Raw genomic sequence first — 16594 nt, 5'->3', positions numbered from 1 at the left:
ATCTGCATCACAGATTTTGGTCACACATGTGACCAAATAGGTCACATAGGTGCAGAGTGCTGCTTAAAAAAAAATTAAAAAATATATAAAATTACTGTTTTTTGTTTAGTGAAGAATTTAAGATGTATAGCACACAACTAGACAGTACTCTCTGGCTTTCAGCAGTTCTCTGCAGCTTTCAACAAAAAAGGTTTCTAAAAAAATAAGTTCATTTTATCTCTACAGATGATTGTGGTATCCAGTATCAAAACTGTATATCAACACTATTTAATTTAACTTAACTTTGCTGTCTATACAGCAGGCAAATCGCACATCACCTGGCAGCTCATACCTTCAAGGAAGTTGCTGCTATGAAAAGTGGAGCTTGGAAGATATTTGGAAATGGAGCTGATTAAGAACAACCTGAATTAGGAAGTGTTTAGTGCAGCCCATGTTCTAGAAACAAGGCTAGGGAAAAATTACAAACCAGGGTTAAAATTGTACCTTAAGCTTGAGTGTCCTTACAGTGAATTTTTTTTTCTTGTTATTTGCTGTATAAAAGTTTTTCCTGTTATTTCCTGTATAAAAGTCACCAATATTATTCCAAGTCCAAAACTGCCTAAACATAAGAACTGCACATAAGAACCGTGTAGCAGCCTCCTATGCACAAAAGCAGAGACCAAGCACTTGCCCTGGTTAACTTGCTTGGTGAACTTGTCCTGTGTTAGATGTGAAGAGAAACAGTCTAACTGGGGACTCCAGGCAGCCGAGAGTAGAGAAAGGTAAATGAGGCAAAACCTGTCCAGAGCCCTTTCCACATTGTCCAGGCACGAGCATTAGTGCAAAAGTTGTATCACAGCTCCAGACACCTGTACCAAATACTTAATGCCATGATGTCGCAGATAACATCTTATATTAATATGGAGAGACAGAAGGAGGTACCTATAGACATCCTCATGGTAGTAAACCTGAGGGAACAGAGTTGTTGTTACAGAATTGTTTCTTAGTTGGTGAACATCCATTCAAACCATTTAAAATCAAGATATTCCATATAAAATTTAGCTGGTAAAATTAACATTGTGCTCTTATGTAATTCCATATCCTCCTGTATTGAAGCTTTGGTCCTAGTTCTGCAGCACTTCAATGTTGAAAAAAAAAAAAAAAAAAAAAAAAAAAAAAAAAAAAAAGCACACTTAAGAAAACCTTTCCCAAGTCCAAATAATTATTAATTCAACTAATTCAACAGAAAACCAAGTGAACATTGGTCTTAATGTTCTGTTACCAGTATCAGCAGAAATTAGAGCAGAGGGGGGATAGTGGGAGAAAAGGAGAGGCATGAGGAAAATGATTAAATAGATTTTTCTTTCTATAGCAGTGTTCCATTTTCTAGTGATTAAATCAGTTATCAGTCATTTCCCACCACTCTGCAGACAAGCTATCCAAGAATTTCCTCAAAGAAAGTTCTACAGAACTTCTCCTTAGGAGACCAGACAATTAAAAATTATTTATTGCCTGATCATTGCCTTAGAAAATCTCATAATCTCACCATTTGATGTATGTTGGTAAAGGAACAACATGTAAAGACTAGTGAATCAATAACCTTTAGAAGTGAAACATGGAGCTGGAATGTTGTTTTTCAGCAAGTCTCATGTTTGCCAATACTCAGACATTTCCTCATGAAATGCTAGTTCACATGAGGGGGGGGAAGACGTTGGCACCTTTTTTTAAAAAAAAAATAAAAAATAAAATAAAAACACACCAGGAGATTACAGGGAGGTCAACTGTGAAGACGCAAGTTGGATTTAGCCTAATCACTTTCTACCTGGCAAAAATCCCACTAATAGGCAGTGTAAGGTAATTAGTAGCTTGGAGCTGTTTCATCGTATGCGACTGCATCTTTGAGCGGGTTCAGCTACGCACCAAACCGTGACACGTCTCCACGTCTCCGCTGCTTAATCCAGGCTTCCGCTCCCGTATTCTCAGCCATGAGTCATTGGTTTTATTGAGCGTGGGTGCTCAGACCACTTGTGGCAAGCACTGCAAATACGTTCGGGAAGCTCTTACCAAGCCAGGCTGTCATAGGATGGCGGCTAAACTGAGCAAGTACCAACTGACCAAAGCATCAAACCTGCCTCGTGACTTGAGCCTTACCTGCTCCCGTGACGCTGTGCACATGGGTCCCCCTGACCTCGTCCGAGCCACTTCTCTGATGATTCTGCACCATTTTGGCAGCAGCTGTAATCGACTTTATCTTTCAAAAATGCAATTCAGGACAGTCAAATGAAAGCAATAGTATATAGCAGGTATATATAGAGAAAAGAATTACATAAAAGGTTTATCTCGTTTTTTCTTCTCACAGAAGACATGAAAATGAGGTGACAGAAAGAGAAGCAATAAAATTCTCTAAAATTGAAGATGTAGATGACATTAGATGATTTCTATCTGGTATCTTGCTGATAGCTGTTTGGTTACCTATGACAAGGCTCACATAAAAGACGCTCACATAAAAATCAGCCCAACATTCAGCAGCTAATCTAAATAGTAGCCAGCTTGCATATAGTGCCTTTATTTCTAAAGGACATGGAGGGGCTGTGTGAAACATATATAAACTGTTGGTTAGCGAGAAAAGTAAATCAAACATTTAGGACGGCACATCACAACAAACAAAATGCAGCAGAAAAAGAAATATCTGAAACAAAGATGTTGGCACGATACAGCTATGTGATCTGGAAGCAGCTTCTGACATTGATGTATATATCTGTATAGTCAAACATAATTCTGATATTTAAAGATCAAAAATAAAAACTAAAACAACCTATTATTTCAATTGTTTCACTGTTTACATCACTAAGAATGTTAAAATAAATTCAATCCCTCTTGCTAAGAAAAAATCATCAAAATAGGGAAACAGGTATTATTCCAAAAGCTCCTTTAAAAATTAGAAGACAGGACCTCTAATTTTATTGAAATTTCAATACATTAAATATAATTTATATAAATCTAGTAACTTTAAGTAAGTTCTACCAACTTATTCCACAGAGGTGAAAATCAGAACAAAAACTAAAATTTCTTCCTTTATGCTCTTCATCGTCAATAGATGGGAACAGTTCTCTCCTAAGCAGCTTTAGAGATTCTAAAACAGTTTTGCAGCTTCATATCCTATCTATAAAGAAAACAATCTGAGAAAAGCAAGACGTAATTAACTGTGGCTTTAAGCTGATGGCATTCACGCTTGCCCTAGTTCTTTCTATGACACCAGTTTTAAAAGAAGAATTTAAATCAGAAATTTGTAGTTACTTCAGCAGCCTTGCCACCACCTGAGACACATGGGCCATGTCATTTATTGGGCCGTGCCCACTGCATCATTCCTAATATTTCCATTTCTCTAAAATGCTTTGACTTCTGCAGCACAATGCCAATTAAAATTATGATTATGTATTGAAATGTCATGTAACACTTTTAAAATCAGAAAAAGGTTTTGAAAACATCAGGTCACTCACATCTTCATTTTCTTTGCCCACTCTTTTACACAGATGGCTATTTATCACAGGGAAGAAAATGTCTAGTTAATTGCAGTCATCTGAGGAATCTACATTAGGGCTCTTGATTTAAGAAGTGATCAGAATCAACCAAATTAAGAAAAAAACACACACTGCAAAAGAATATATATCCATCGCCCTTTTCAGCTCACTATTCTAGACATTCTGTGGTACTTTAATCCCATAAAAACCTCAGAGTAAAGCCTGTTACGATATAAAAGGAAAGTGCAAAGCTCCCAATTTAAGGACTAGTTACAACTCATTAAAGTGAGGACACATACAATCTAAAGCACTGGAAGGTATGATGAAATATAATTAGTGGCTATGAATCAAACCTAGATGGATTAAACTAATTCCTGGAATGCTATTATAGAGAGCACCTTGTGGCGAAAGAATGATCGTTCTGTTTGCACAGCAACTAAATAGCTTCAATTTACGTTTAAACTGACTTGAATGGAGATAAAGGCGCAGCATTTCAAAACGTGGCCTTCTAAATATAATCAGCCTGAATTATGCCTGGTTCACACCGCGCTCCTCGCAACCTGGTTACAGGCACAGGGACAAGGCTGTGCTCAGCTTATTTCCCTGCTCAATTTCTATGGTAATTACCAGAGCGCAGCCAGAACGGAGAGCGTCTGCCAAGGGGAAGGCCTCCCAATAATACAACTGACATGTGCTGGGATATTGTTGAAGTGCTGACTAAGAAACTTCTTTTATCTCCTCTTGAAGCTATAAAACTGTATTCGTGTTATTACTAGCAGGGAATTTTAACAGCCTTGCAGTGACAGCAATTATGTAACACATGCATGAAACAATAGAGTTTCACATCACTTAATAAATCCTTGAGCTCTCTTCGTTCCAGATCTCTCGCTGGCTGGATTTTATGGTCTGGTAGCTCTAGCTGACCTTCCGAACACTGGAACATACTAACCACAAAAGCATCGGAAAATTATTAGCTACAACTGGCTTTTATCCCTGTTATATCTATTTAATGAAGAGGCCGTGATGCATAATTAGGGATTAATTAAAAGATTGGATCACTGACTTTTCCTCACTTTTCCCTGTAGCTCAACACTCCTGTGAGCCCTTGGCAATAAAACAAGCAAGGCACACATCACTTTTCCTTCCGTGAAAGACACCCTTTAACCAAACAGCTATATTAAAAAAAAAAAAAAAAAAAAAAAAATCATTCCTATATTGTACAGCCTTTCCTTTCTCAGCATAATTAACCTCTGGTTAATTTTTATGAGAGTAAGAATATACCATTAGCACAAACTATTTATATTTGCACATTAATTCCTTTTTCAGTCACTACTAACAATTCAGCTTCTAATATTAAGCTTAAAGGATTTTGCACTCCCAAGTTCCCAGCTTTAGCAGCACCAGGTTCATGAACAAATTACCACTTTCTATTGCACAATAGACAGAAAAGCACCAGCAATAGAAAAATAAAGAATGCCAAGAGAAGTGAAAAGGCCATTTCTGCCCATTTATACAAAAAAAAAAAAAAAAAAAAAAAAAAAATTTCCTCCCTTCCTATCTATACTGTTAAGTTATTACACTCTCTACATTCCATTCATAAAGATTTTGGTGAATGTCTGCATAATCATCACTTTTCATCTTTCTTCGCATACCAAACCATACCGTCTTCATTATATAGGAATTGCTTTTGTCATTCCTTGAATTCACTTTATTCTACACGTATTTTGTGAGAAAGCATCCAAAATTCATAAGGCCCTATAATCACAAGCGTTCTTAACAAATACCCCATGCAGCCTCTCTTTGACTACTACAGTAAAAAAGTCACAGTTCTTTTCCTGCTTTATTGCACGGGAAGCCTGTGGTTGCGTGTTGCTATCACTTGGAAGCTGCTTTCCTCATTGCGGCTTTCCATCTTTACCCCTATGAATCCTGGTAATAACAACACTAGTCAGTCAATATTTAAACTAGATTTAATTTTCCCAATGAACTCCATCAATGAAGAACGACCAATAAAGAAGCAGCACCGTAATTACTTTCCAAGTCATTTAAGTAGATTTGTTGTCTTGGCCTAAGGTGTCAAAGTGCCCCAAGAAAAGAGAAGTCCTGCTACCTGGTTTGCACATGGAGATGCACAAATACAAAATTACATCGCAATGTGTATGTAACTCATTCTAGAATAAAGCTATTCTCTCCCAAATGCAATTGGTTGAGTCAGACTCAACTAATACATATAATTTATATATATATAAAATGAAATAATATTTCATATTAGGAGGTGGGAAAAATATCCAGCAAAGTCCAGTCACCATCTTCACACATCTAATGTCATCTTAATAGAATTGGATCTTTTTTTTAAGTACTACCTGAGTAGGTGTAACTAACACCGGGTAACACACCAGTAAGTAATCACATCTTGACAGAAGTGCATGCTAGGAGCAAAAAATGAGTACGGAATTGTCAACTATTTTGCAATATTATATAATAATGTATATAACACAAGTCATAAGCAGTACTATGCTGACATGGAGAGGAAATATACATCAAAAATATTTCCAGATTTCACTTAAGCTTTCTTGTAAAACTGTAATGTTATCAAAAGCTATCACAGCACATCATCAGTTCAAGTTAATGTCCTGGACTGTAATATCCTGTTTTAATGGCCTTCATATTCTCTCAGCAAGCATAATGAATATTTTTTATCTTTACTACCATTGCTTTTTCAGTATTTTCACGTAAAGATTATATAGCTTAAACTCAAATATGAGGCATTAACATCAATATTAAGAATACCTACGATAAGAACAGCATCCTGCTGGGTTATCCAAGATAGTTCTGGTCCAGGAGGCACTTGTGACTCGAGCACTTTGATGCAGTTCACGAAAGCATCAGCGCTGCCCGCTCCGCACCCAGGGCTGCCCCCTCTGCACCCAGGGCTGCTCTTCAGCTACGCACCCACCTTCGTCCAAAATGCTCGAGTGCCCCAAGAAAAGATGAGGTCCCTGCTACACAGCTGCCACGTAGACACATGGAGGTACACAGACACCAAACTTAAAGCCACCAGATCTCTATCTTGACATTTACTGTAGACTCTAAATTACACAGCTCTCACTCCTAAAACGAAAGGATGCATCTGCCCGCTGCTAACCAAAACATTGCGACCATTATCAGCACACCTCAGTGATAAAAGTCATCTGCACTGGACACTTGCACTGGCCAAGTTAGTTGTTAATTATTATTTTAATCATCCCACTGCTAGAAACCATTGTCATAGACATGGAAACTGTGATCCTAGATGTTGAAACAGGAAAAAAAATTAAAAAGCCCAAACAAATGTGTAAGTGTGTCCATGTAGCAGCTGCACGGATGCAAGCAGAGCAGCATCGGGAAGATGCTAAAGCAACACTGCCATTTAACTGGCTCTAGTATTGGGAAAAATATTTTAATAATAATTTTCCATATAAATTTTCTAGAAACATCATTAGGATTTTAACTAACAACCTTTTAATTGTTAAAGTTTCATTGCTCTCTTCACATGTGTAGTGACTGTTACATGAAGAACATTTGGTTTTTATGCTCCAGGTAACGTTTCCTGACAGCACTGGAATATTCATTTTCCTGAAAAGCTCAGGGTTCAAATAACCAACAGCATGACTGTGATATCACAGGTTATCTACAAGACTTGAATAATTAATTGTACATTGTGTTTGGCCGCGGAATCAGATGCACTTGTGAAGGTATGCATCCATACCTCAGTCATGATAAGAAGATCATATACATATAGATACATACACACACACGCATTTATATTTAGATATATTCACACATATATTTAATACAGATTTGAAATATATTTGAATTTCATATAAATATTTAATAGAAACATCAAAACAAGTATCTATGTCTGGATTTTGGCAGCAGGGAATCAGCCTCCAAACATCCCCACAGTCAGCAGAGGTGAACCCATCTCACCTAAGAGTTTGCTTGGGGATGCTTTTAAATCACTATTTATCATGAAGCATCAAACTGGATTTAGGAAAATGGCCAGCTAGGTGAAACCTACAGAATAACTACATTTTTTTTTTTATTCTCTCTATACAAATTCTTCTCCCTGATGCTCAGCAACACGCATTTGGCAGCTGAACATTTTTTCCTCCCTGAAGCAGTAGTTAACAATGCAAGTCAGCAAACAAAGATAAGCTCAATGGTTTCCAGGAAACTGAGAGATGCAAGAATGTGGAGCGAGTCAGCCATGGCTTCACATGAAGAACTAGGGAACTAAGGTCAAACTAAAACCTAAAAGAAATTCAACAAGGCCAAGAAACAGTCCAGATACATTTAGGTTGGATTGAAATTTCACAATGCATTTCAACAATGCCTACAATTCAACCCGTGGAATATTAATTCACTGAGGATTTTTTTTTAATAAAGGAAGAACTCAACTTGCAAAGCCCTCAGTTTCATTATTTCAAGCGCAATACTTAAGCATATGGACTGGTTTTTAAATGAAGATTTTAAAGTACATTGAAGTCTGTCTTCCAGCCTTGTTTTGTATGATCAGCTACAGGCCCAACTGAAACAATGTCCCACCGCACACGGGAGCTAAGGTGCAGTGAGAGGTGTTGGGGAGAAGTTTAAAAGCAATGTTAAACTTTAAATAAACAATTTAGCTAAACTAGAAAAAGTAGCTGAACTTTAGAAGTTACAGATCTGGAGCCCTATCAGAAGTGAGAGGAAATTTGTCACAATTCATGGTTTACATCACAAAAATGGCAACATTTTCACCAATAAAATATGCTTAGAAGTAGGCATTCTCTTACTGACGTATAGTGAAGAGTGCCACCTATTGAATCACAAACAGTATTTCCTGAAACAATTAAACTATTTTGGAAAAACGCCATCCCCCTCTCCCCTAAGCATTCAGTTCAGCTTTTCATCTCATTTTCTGGCAAAGAGCAGTTTCGTTGCTAACAAAATTGATGGCCAAACTTTTACTCTAGTGTAGAAGCAAGGCATCAACCTACACTGCAAAGAAGCTTCCATGTTTTTCAGGGATTCTCAGGGAATGAAATTTCCTAGCTAACTTCCAATCTTTTCCAGTAATAGCCGTATGTTCCACGATTGATCCATGATTGGAAGATAACAGTTAGAAGAAACTTAAAGAAGATGGGGGGGGGGGGGGAAGAGGCTGTTTTCTGGAGGTTGTCCTTCTTTCACTTCCAAAACACTGTTCACCCTCCTTCTTCTCTCTCTCGCTCCCTCTCCCTCCCTCTCTCTACATATATATATTTTATCAGAGGGGAAATCCTTCCTTCATACTTAGCTGGATGCTTCTTTATTTCCTCTGGCAACACAAGTTTCTGGCAGAAGCCAAATACAAGCCAGCCCATACCCATAGGCTAAAATCTCACCGGGGCTGCAGAGCAGCAGTCCATGAGAAGCAACATTAGTTGATGAAGGCAACTGCACCAGAGAAGTGCCCTTGTGCGCCTGGCACTGCAACGGTAGCCTGGCCCCGGGCTACGCGCTGCTGCCCTGGCAGCGCTCACGAACACCGTGAATAAGCACCATAGACTTCTACAATTAGACTTCTACAGGCACACAGTTCAGGCACAGAAAAATGCCAGGAATGCTGCAGGAGACTGCGGGCGGCCAGTGCTGCTGGAGCGGGCCCCTTTACACAGGAACACATGAGCAGATCCGCAGCCCCTGCATGTCCTGGCCTGCTGCATCCTACGCACGATTCCCGACGTGTGCCCTCCCGTGCCACTTCCCTCATTGACAAGGCCAGGAGCCACACAGCACAGATGCAAAGGTGAGGGGTGAGGAAAAGATGACAATATGCACATTTCCTTTATCTGTTTACCCCATTCAATAGACTCAAGTACCACAGAATTGCTCCGTTTGTCTCCCATCTTCTCACTGCTTAGCAACAATAAAGCAGTGTAATAAAATCAAGTCCTACTGTTGCTTTGATACTGTAAACAGATAACAGCTAAACATGCCCTCTCAGTTGCACAAGTGAGTGGTCCATCTCTGCCTCCCCGTCCATGCTCTCGCTCCCCTACTCCACAAGCCTGCAAAATTCACCAGTACCAAGAAGAGCACCTTTTTATCAGCTCCACTTCTTCAATCCCAGAGGCTGAACCACAAGTCGCTGCGCTGACACGAGCTCCAGCCCTGCCACTAGCCCAGCTGCGGCGGCTGCTCAGCTGCAGCGCTGCCAGCACCGGCTCTCGAGCGGCCGCGGCTGCAGCTGTAGCCGCTGCAGCGGCGCAGGCAGCAGCGCTGGCACCGCACCCTGGCCATGCGGCCACCGCAGCGCCAGACCCTGCGGCACAGCCACTGCCCCAGCCTGCGGCCCCGCTCCGCGGCCTGCGGAAGGTGCCTGCGGAACCCAGACCTCTCCAAAGCCAAAGCGGGGCCAGACAGACAGATTTGACGTCTCACACAGCAAACCTGCACAGCGACACGTTTATGGCTCCAAGGAATAAAGCCTAGAACAACTGTGTATAAGAAAGTATAATTCGTACAGCACCATATGATGTTAATGTAGGGTAATAACAATTATTAGTAGAGAACACAAAGAAATTCCTGACCTTTTTCCAGGTAGAATCAAAGAACCAGGCTGACGGAGGGATGTGTCTCACCCAACGAAAGCGGGGCCAGCTCCGATATTAGACTAGACCTGCTGAGTCAGGCTTTTAAAATTTCCGAGGATAGAGATTTCACATTCCCTCTATTCAACCTGCCCAATTTTGTGCAATTCTGTTACAATCGAGCCCAGAGCTCAATCCCCTCAGTAAAGATCCAATAGCACATTTTTTAAAGTGTATTTATATAAAAATATTTGAAAAATACCAAATCCTTGAGGTTCCCCTATCACTACTCCTTTTTATGTTTCCTAGTTTTAAAAAAGTTTTAAGTTATTTCTCCTAGCTTTAACTTCAGAACAATGTAATAAGTTGCATCTGCTAAATAAAAGACGAGGAAGCAAGAGATATGCACGGTTACACAAGTTTAGGCTTGTCAGGAGTTAAGAATAAGAACATATACACATATACACACACACACACACACACTAACTCCATCTGGAAGGAAGGGAGGACAGTGATTTCTTTAACTTTGAAAGATAGTATGTTGAAAGATATTATGTTAATGGATACCATATATTATGACTGAAAAATATATATTTCTCAGGCTAAGGAAATTTCCAAGAAAAAGCTTTCTCCTTTAGGTTTCATAAATTTCTTTGGGATATATGAAAGGTTGCAAAAGTTGATTTTACTGTACTGCTAGATGGAATGATAAATTCCAAATTTCGTAAATTGAGGAGAGACAGAAAAAAATATATCTAATATATCTTTTAAAAATAAAGGCAGATTTACCAGACTTTCCTCCAGGGATTTCAGCTGATGATCTATTTCTTTCAGACGGTTTTGCTGATCCCGGTGCTCCTTATTATATCGCAGAACTTTCTCACCTGGAACCACTTCTAGTTTTCTGTTTGCATAAGCCAGAGACTCCTTACAAAAGAAGGAACAGGCATAATTTCAATATATGATTTTATATAGTTTCAACTCCTAAAAAGTGGGTTTTTTTCTATCAAAAAATTTAGAACAATATGTTTATTTCACATTAAACACATAATTTTCATTAAGTATATTTTTAAACACAGTAGATAAGCATAATGAAGAATTTATTTCAATAAAGCAATTCTCCCCTTTCACATCAGAAGAGAAACTTCATAACCTTGATAGCTAAAACTTGATAAGCATGTTCTGTAGGAACAGCACAAATGCAGAGAGAGTCAGGGAAGTGGAAGGAGCAGTTTCCAAGCTTCCTCCTGTTCACCATTCTGGGATAAGAGTTAGGCTGGCAGCTCACAGAAGAAAAAGGAGGAATCGGGCCAAAAATGATCTGGGGCTCTGTTTACTAGCCCTCAAGGAGAAGGAGAAACAAATCTTCTAAACTGAAGTGAGTCAATGCAATGAAGGAGTCAACACACAACCATCATTAAAGATCTGAATTTAAAAAGCAATGTCATAAATACATCTACAAGAACATGCAATTAATGGTACTAAGAACTCCCTAAATGTCATACTATTTATCAATATTTTGTTTTGGGAGTTGTATGCAAGAACTACAAATTGATAATTTCACACAAACTCAGCCTTCTATCTGAAATAGAGCTTAAATTGCAGAAAACACCCCTGGAAAGTATTATTTTTGCAATACCAGCAAAATTTAAACAGGTGGCAGTGAGAGAGGGCATACAATCCGGAAGTTTTCATCTTCACATTCTCCATATATTTTTCCTGAAATAGTGTTAAACAGATCTCTTTGCTGGAAATAGTTTCAGGCAAAGAGAAAGGCATCCTCTCTTACTCTTGCAACGTGAAGGATGTTCCCCATGCAAGCCACACTTGCACAGAGCTCACCGCCACCTTTCTGCTGCTCAGCTGCTGGGAAGCAGCTGCCGTTTCTTCTGTCCCACTTAGGAGCTCTGAGAACCATACGGTGCAACAGTCTAGCACATACACCACAGTTATACGGGAACACAGCGGCATTTTGCTTCATGCTGTGTTTTTCAGAATTGTTCTTAATAATCTTTTTGATATTTGACCACTATGAAGCTTTAAATGTCTGCTTTCACAGAATTAATTCTTTCAATCTCAGTTTTCTCACCTCTGAAGAGTAAAAGCACCAGATGAACAAAGTTATAGCTTTTCCCGGCAACATACTCATTCTCTAACATTTTTCTCAAGAAACCTGTGTTAAATAAAAGTAGGAAGTACTACTGCATGCAAAACATTTTACAGTCAAAGTTTCAAAGCACTTTGTTTCAATTACTATAAAACTGAAGCAGATACAGGTAATGGGAATTTATTAGATATTAATAAAGATCTAAAATTCCTAGAGATGAAGCAGGAAACACAAGCATTAGCTACACTACACATGGGAAGAGGTAAGTCCTTAGAACAGGCAAAGCTGTAGTAACTATTAGATAAATGTGAACAACCAGTATCTGAAGAAAATTTACATTATCTGCTGCACTCCCTTCTCTTCAAAGTTCTAAAAAAGCCAAAACCCTCCTAACGAAGCATTCGGTGCCTTACAATCTCGTTAGGCTGCAAGGCAGGCTGATGTGCTTGTTACCATGCTTCCAGCCGTGCCCTGAGGCAGAGCTCCCTGTCAAAGTGACCTGTCGGGGAGAAGCAGAGGCACAGAGGGCAGGCCAGAGTTAAGTAGTGAAACATTAGAGTCTCTTCAGAAACTTCTGTCCCCTTTTTATTTTCCATTTTCTCAAATTGGGAAACGGACTCATCATACTCAGGTCTTATCCTTCATACTCTTCACGCAACCATTCTCCTCTCTCTTACAGAATTATATTCATTTTAACTTGCCCCCCTCCCAAAATATTGAGTAACATGAAAGAATTTTTTAAATATTTAATTACATTGGCACCAGGAAAAAAGAAATGCTTGAGAGAGAAACAAAGTTCTGATGAGAAACATGCCCATGTAAAAGAGAACATTAGTCATGGAAACGCAGTCTGAATCCAGCTGGCCTGACTGCACAGAAGAGGAATATGGATGCTTCTCTGTAGCAGCTAAACTCTGGTACTGCAGTTTAATTAAAGCCAGTCGTTAAAGATTTCAGATTCAGAGCATAGTTCCTATATCCTGCCAATGTACTTAGAAGGTGGAGGAAGCAGCTCTGTCATCAAGCCATGGTGCTTAAGTGTCTACCCTTCGGAAGTGATACCCAATGCAGTTCTTGGAAGAAAAGAACGTGCATCTTTGACATGTAACCCTAAGCTAATTTCATTTTAATTACCTCTAAAATTCAAAATGAAAATCCAAGTAGAGGACTTAAGACATCAACAATTTTCTGCACCATTCCCATCACTTACAGATTATACTTTATTTACCACCAACAAATGAAACTCTGCAAATCAGAAAAAATAACTCAAAAAAAAAAAAAAAAAGATGCCACTGAAATTAGACTCTTCTCTGAAGGAACTGGTATCCACATTTCAGTTTAAACTACTATTCGATAACAATTCTTGACATATTGAAAACAGTTTTCAGCATTATGTGTGTTTCATACACTAATTGCCTTTATATTTCTTTCTGCATATGTAATTCACTGTGTTAGTGCCTTGAATGCCTCCCACTTCTAACTGGTTTTACAGAGACATCCACATTAGTTTGCTTCCTCATTCAGTTGCTGCAAACCACTGAAGAAAACTACTAAACTTGAACTTAAACTCTTGGAACTAGCCCCAGTAAGGGACAGCCACCCAGAACCAATGTCTCCTTTGCTTTGCATATCACAAAGCAGATCTCTTCGGAAAAGCATCACTTGGTTAATTCATTTCTTCAGACCCTTCTTCTGGATAGAACTGCTAACCCTATCCCACTACATTTTCTTCTCTTCGTTTCTTTCTCGAATGCAGTAATTCACATTTAAACATTCTGAAAATGAGCTGGCAAGAGAGGGACAAAGCTGTGTTAAGAAAAACATGAGTGGCACTGGACACAGATAAATCACACGCTAAAAAAAGTATATTATATCTTTTTATGTAAAGTTCTATAAACCTCAAAATAAACATGAATTTTTCAGCTACTGCCTCATATTACTTCTTTTTGTTTGAACATAAGAGGTTGAGAGTTCACAGCTTTACCCAAATTCAGAACTTAACAATACCTGAAGTTATCGTTCTACCCATACATTGAAAAGCAATTATTTAGGTACCACCACAAACCACACTACAGTCAAGACTGCAGGACTAAAGGCTGCATCTAGTAAAAAGCCTATGCATTAAGCAGTGAAGCTCACAAAAGCTGCCACAGCTCTTCTCACCATCACTCGCCAGCCCCCAAGGACAGCAGTGCAATGACACGTGAGCACAAGCGAGCTTGGACACGGAGACCGCAGCCACCGCGCGCCGCTTCCTCAAGACCCTGGGAAGCCAAGGCCAGCAGAGCTGATGCTCAACACGCGTGGAGAACCAGGAGCAATTTGGAGGCAAATATTGAAGGGTGATTCTGGAATTAACTCTTTGCAGTTATTTAGTGTTATTCAAAAAGGTACCGCATGACCCTTCTGCAGGCATACACAAAAATGCAAGTTTCTTCGCATATTTCAGAGCTTTCATCTGGAAAAGGAAGTGACACAGTCCCCTGGACAAATGTTCCCAAAGCAAACAGAACAAGTGCTCATTATCACAGCAATGGTATCCACACCGAGGATACCTCCTACCAGGAGGAACTCAAGAGCCAGCAGCTCCTTGCAAGTTCACACTCACGAAACGCTAGAGGGAGTCTCGGTTCACACATCAACTCTCAGGTGGCAAATGAACAATATTTAAATCGAATTCCTTCTTCGAAACTCTTATAGAAAGAGTAAATAAAGTTTTATTTCTCATGAAATAGTAACTCCATAAAGAATTCAACAAAAAGTGACATTAAAATATAGTTCACAATATAAAGTTGCCTTTAAAAAGAAAAACCAGCTATTTAGCTGTTGAAAGATGTTCCACATAAGCAAGTAACTGAAGACGTTCTTACATGACCTCTAACAGAGCCGTCCTGATTATAAACTGAAAGCTTTACAAAACAAAATTTTACAAAAATTTTATGCAAATAGTTGTCAAAATATGGGCAATGAGTTTTATTTCACCCAGGATGTAGCAGACAACATTACTGGTAAATGGTATATGATAAATGGATAAATTCAAAAAAGAATCTGCATCACAGACTCTATTCTTTAATATACCTGATAAATCTGGCTTGGAGATTTTGAGCAAGAGCTGCGACTTGCAGAAAAATCCCCATTAGAGAGCACTTGAAGCTTAGTATCTATTTCACTCAAGTGATGAAATTCCATTGGTTCAGGTGTGTACCCTTCTCCTGGTACTAGCCAGCCAGACGCATCTTCCTATTGAAAAAAAAATAAAATAATTATTCTTCATCCCCAAAAGAAACAAGCTTTGAAGGCAGTTACACATAAAGTGTTTTTTTTTTAAATAAATTGTACTTAAGAATAAAATGTACATTCTCATTCTCACAGGTGAACACTTCCAGTACTCATGTGCCAAGTACACCTTGAAGCAGGTAACCATTGACCAGTTTTATTGCACACTTCTCACTTCTAAATATAACCAAGCAGCAATTTAAATAGACTTCTATTATAAGTCTACATAAACTAAAGTCTATATAAACTAAGTACATATAAGAATATATGTACTTAGCTTTATCTCTTAGAAACTGCATGAACTGCATGCTGGTGTTATGAAAAGGTGTTATGTTAACCTGAACAGACTCCTGCAATCATCATACTGAATTCCATAAAAGTCCAAAGCCTTTGCCCTCACCGAGCAGCCACTCCAAACCCCTGCAATCAGGTTGCTTAAAACAAGTGCCTCCCCTCTACTCGCTACTTTCCAAGCAGAAAGGCACAGCTCTCACTGGACTGAACTGTCCAGTAGCATCTTCCTAACATTCATACTTTGCATTTCAGCAAATACTGTGCAAATCTCTGTGCAAATACTTCTTAATCTGGTAACTAGAGAGCCTCACAGAACTGCATTACACTTGAAGAGCAAGGGACAGGACAAGAGAGCTGACCAAACAGCAAACCTGAAGAAGAAAGCTCATTCCTCCAAGTCAAGTCAACAAGTACAGAAACATCCAGCTCCAAACTCCCCTGAAGACGAGCGCATCTTGTCAGCATCCCCCCCATCCTGGTACATCCTCCAGTCTGGCAGGGCCCCAGGGCCTCCGTTCTGCTGCGCACATGGCTAAAAGTCACTTACAAGTCCCCACTAAAGCAGAACACACTGCTCTCTACTGTCCTTGGAGGGAAGGGGGGGAACAGCCTCAGGCACAAGCCAACAAAGGAAATATCAGTCCTTTTGAGCATAAACCCAGCAACTCTCTATATAGTATTGGTTGGAAGCTGTTAAAGTTTGGCCAACAGCAGCCTCGGAATGAAACTGAAGAGGCTCTTCCTGTGGCAGAAACCACCTGGAGCCAATTATCAAAAAGAAGGTATGAGATGCAGTGCAGAGTCTATTGCAAAAGAACAAA

General features: G+C 39.2%; 1 protein-coding gene across 1 annotated transcript in view; it reads right to left on the bottom strand.

Annotated features, from left to right (window-relative positions):
• The window catches only part of FSIP1 (fibrous sheath interacting protein 1), a 51174-nt gene that overhangs the window by 23581 nt on the left and 10999 nt on the right, over positions 1 to 16594 (bottom strand). Inside the window, 2 exon segments of the mRNA XM_026051840.1 lie at positions 10886 to 11023; positions 15282 to 15443. Of these exon segments, the coding sequence (XP_025907625.1) occupies positions 10886 to 11023; positions 15282 to 15443 (300 nt within the window).

This window comes from Nothoprocta perdicaria, unplaced genomic scaffold (genome assembly GCF_003342845.1).
Source record: "Nothoprocta perdicaria isolate Ctin4 unplaced genomic scaffold, notPer1 scaffold_8, whole genome shotgun sequence".
In the NCBI taxonomy this organism is placed as follows: Eukaryota; Metazoa; Chordata; class Aves; order Tinamiformes; family Tinamidae; genus Nothoprocta; species Nothoprocta perdicaria.
This window is presented reverse-complemented; position numbering and strand designations above follow the sequence as displayed.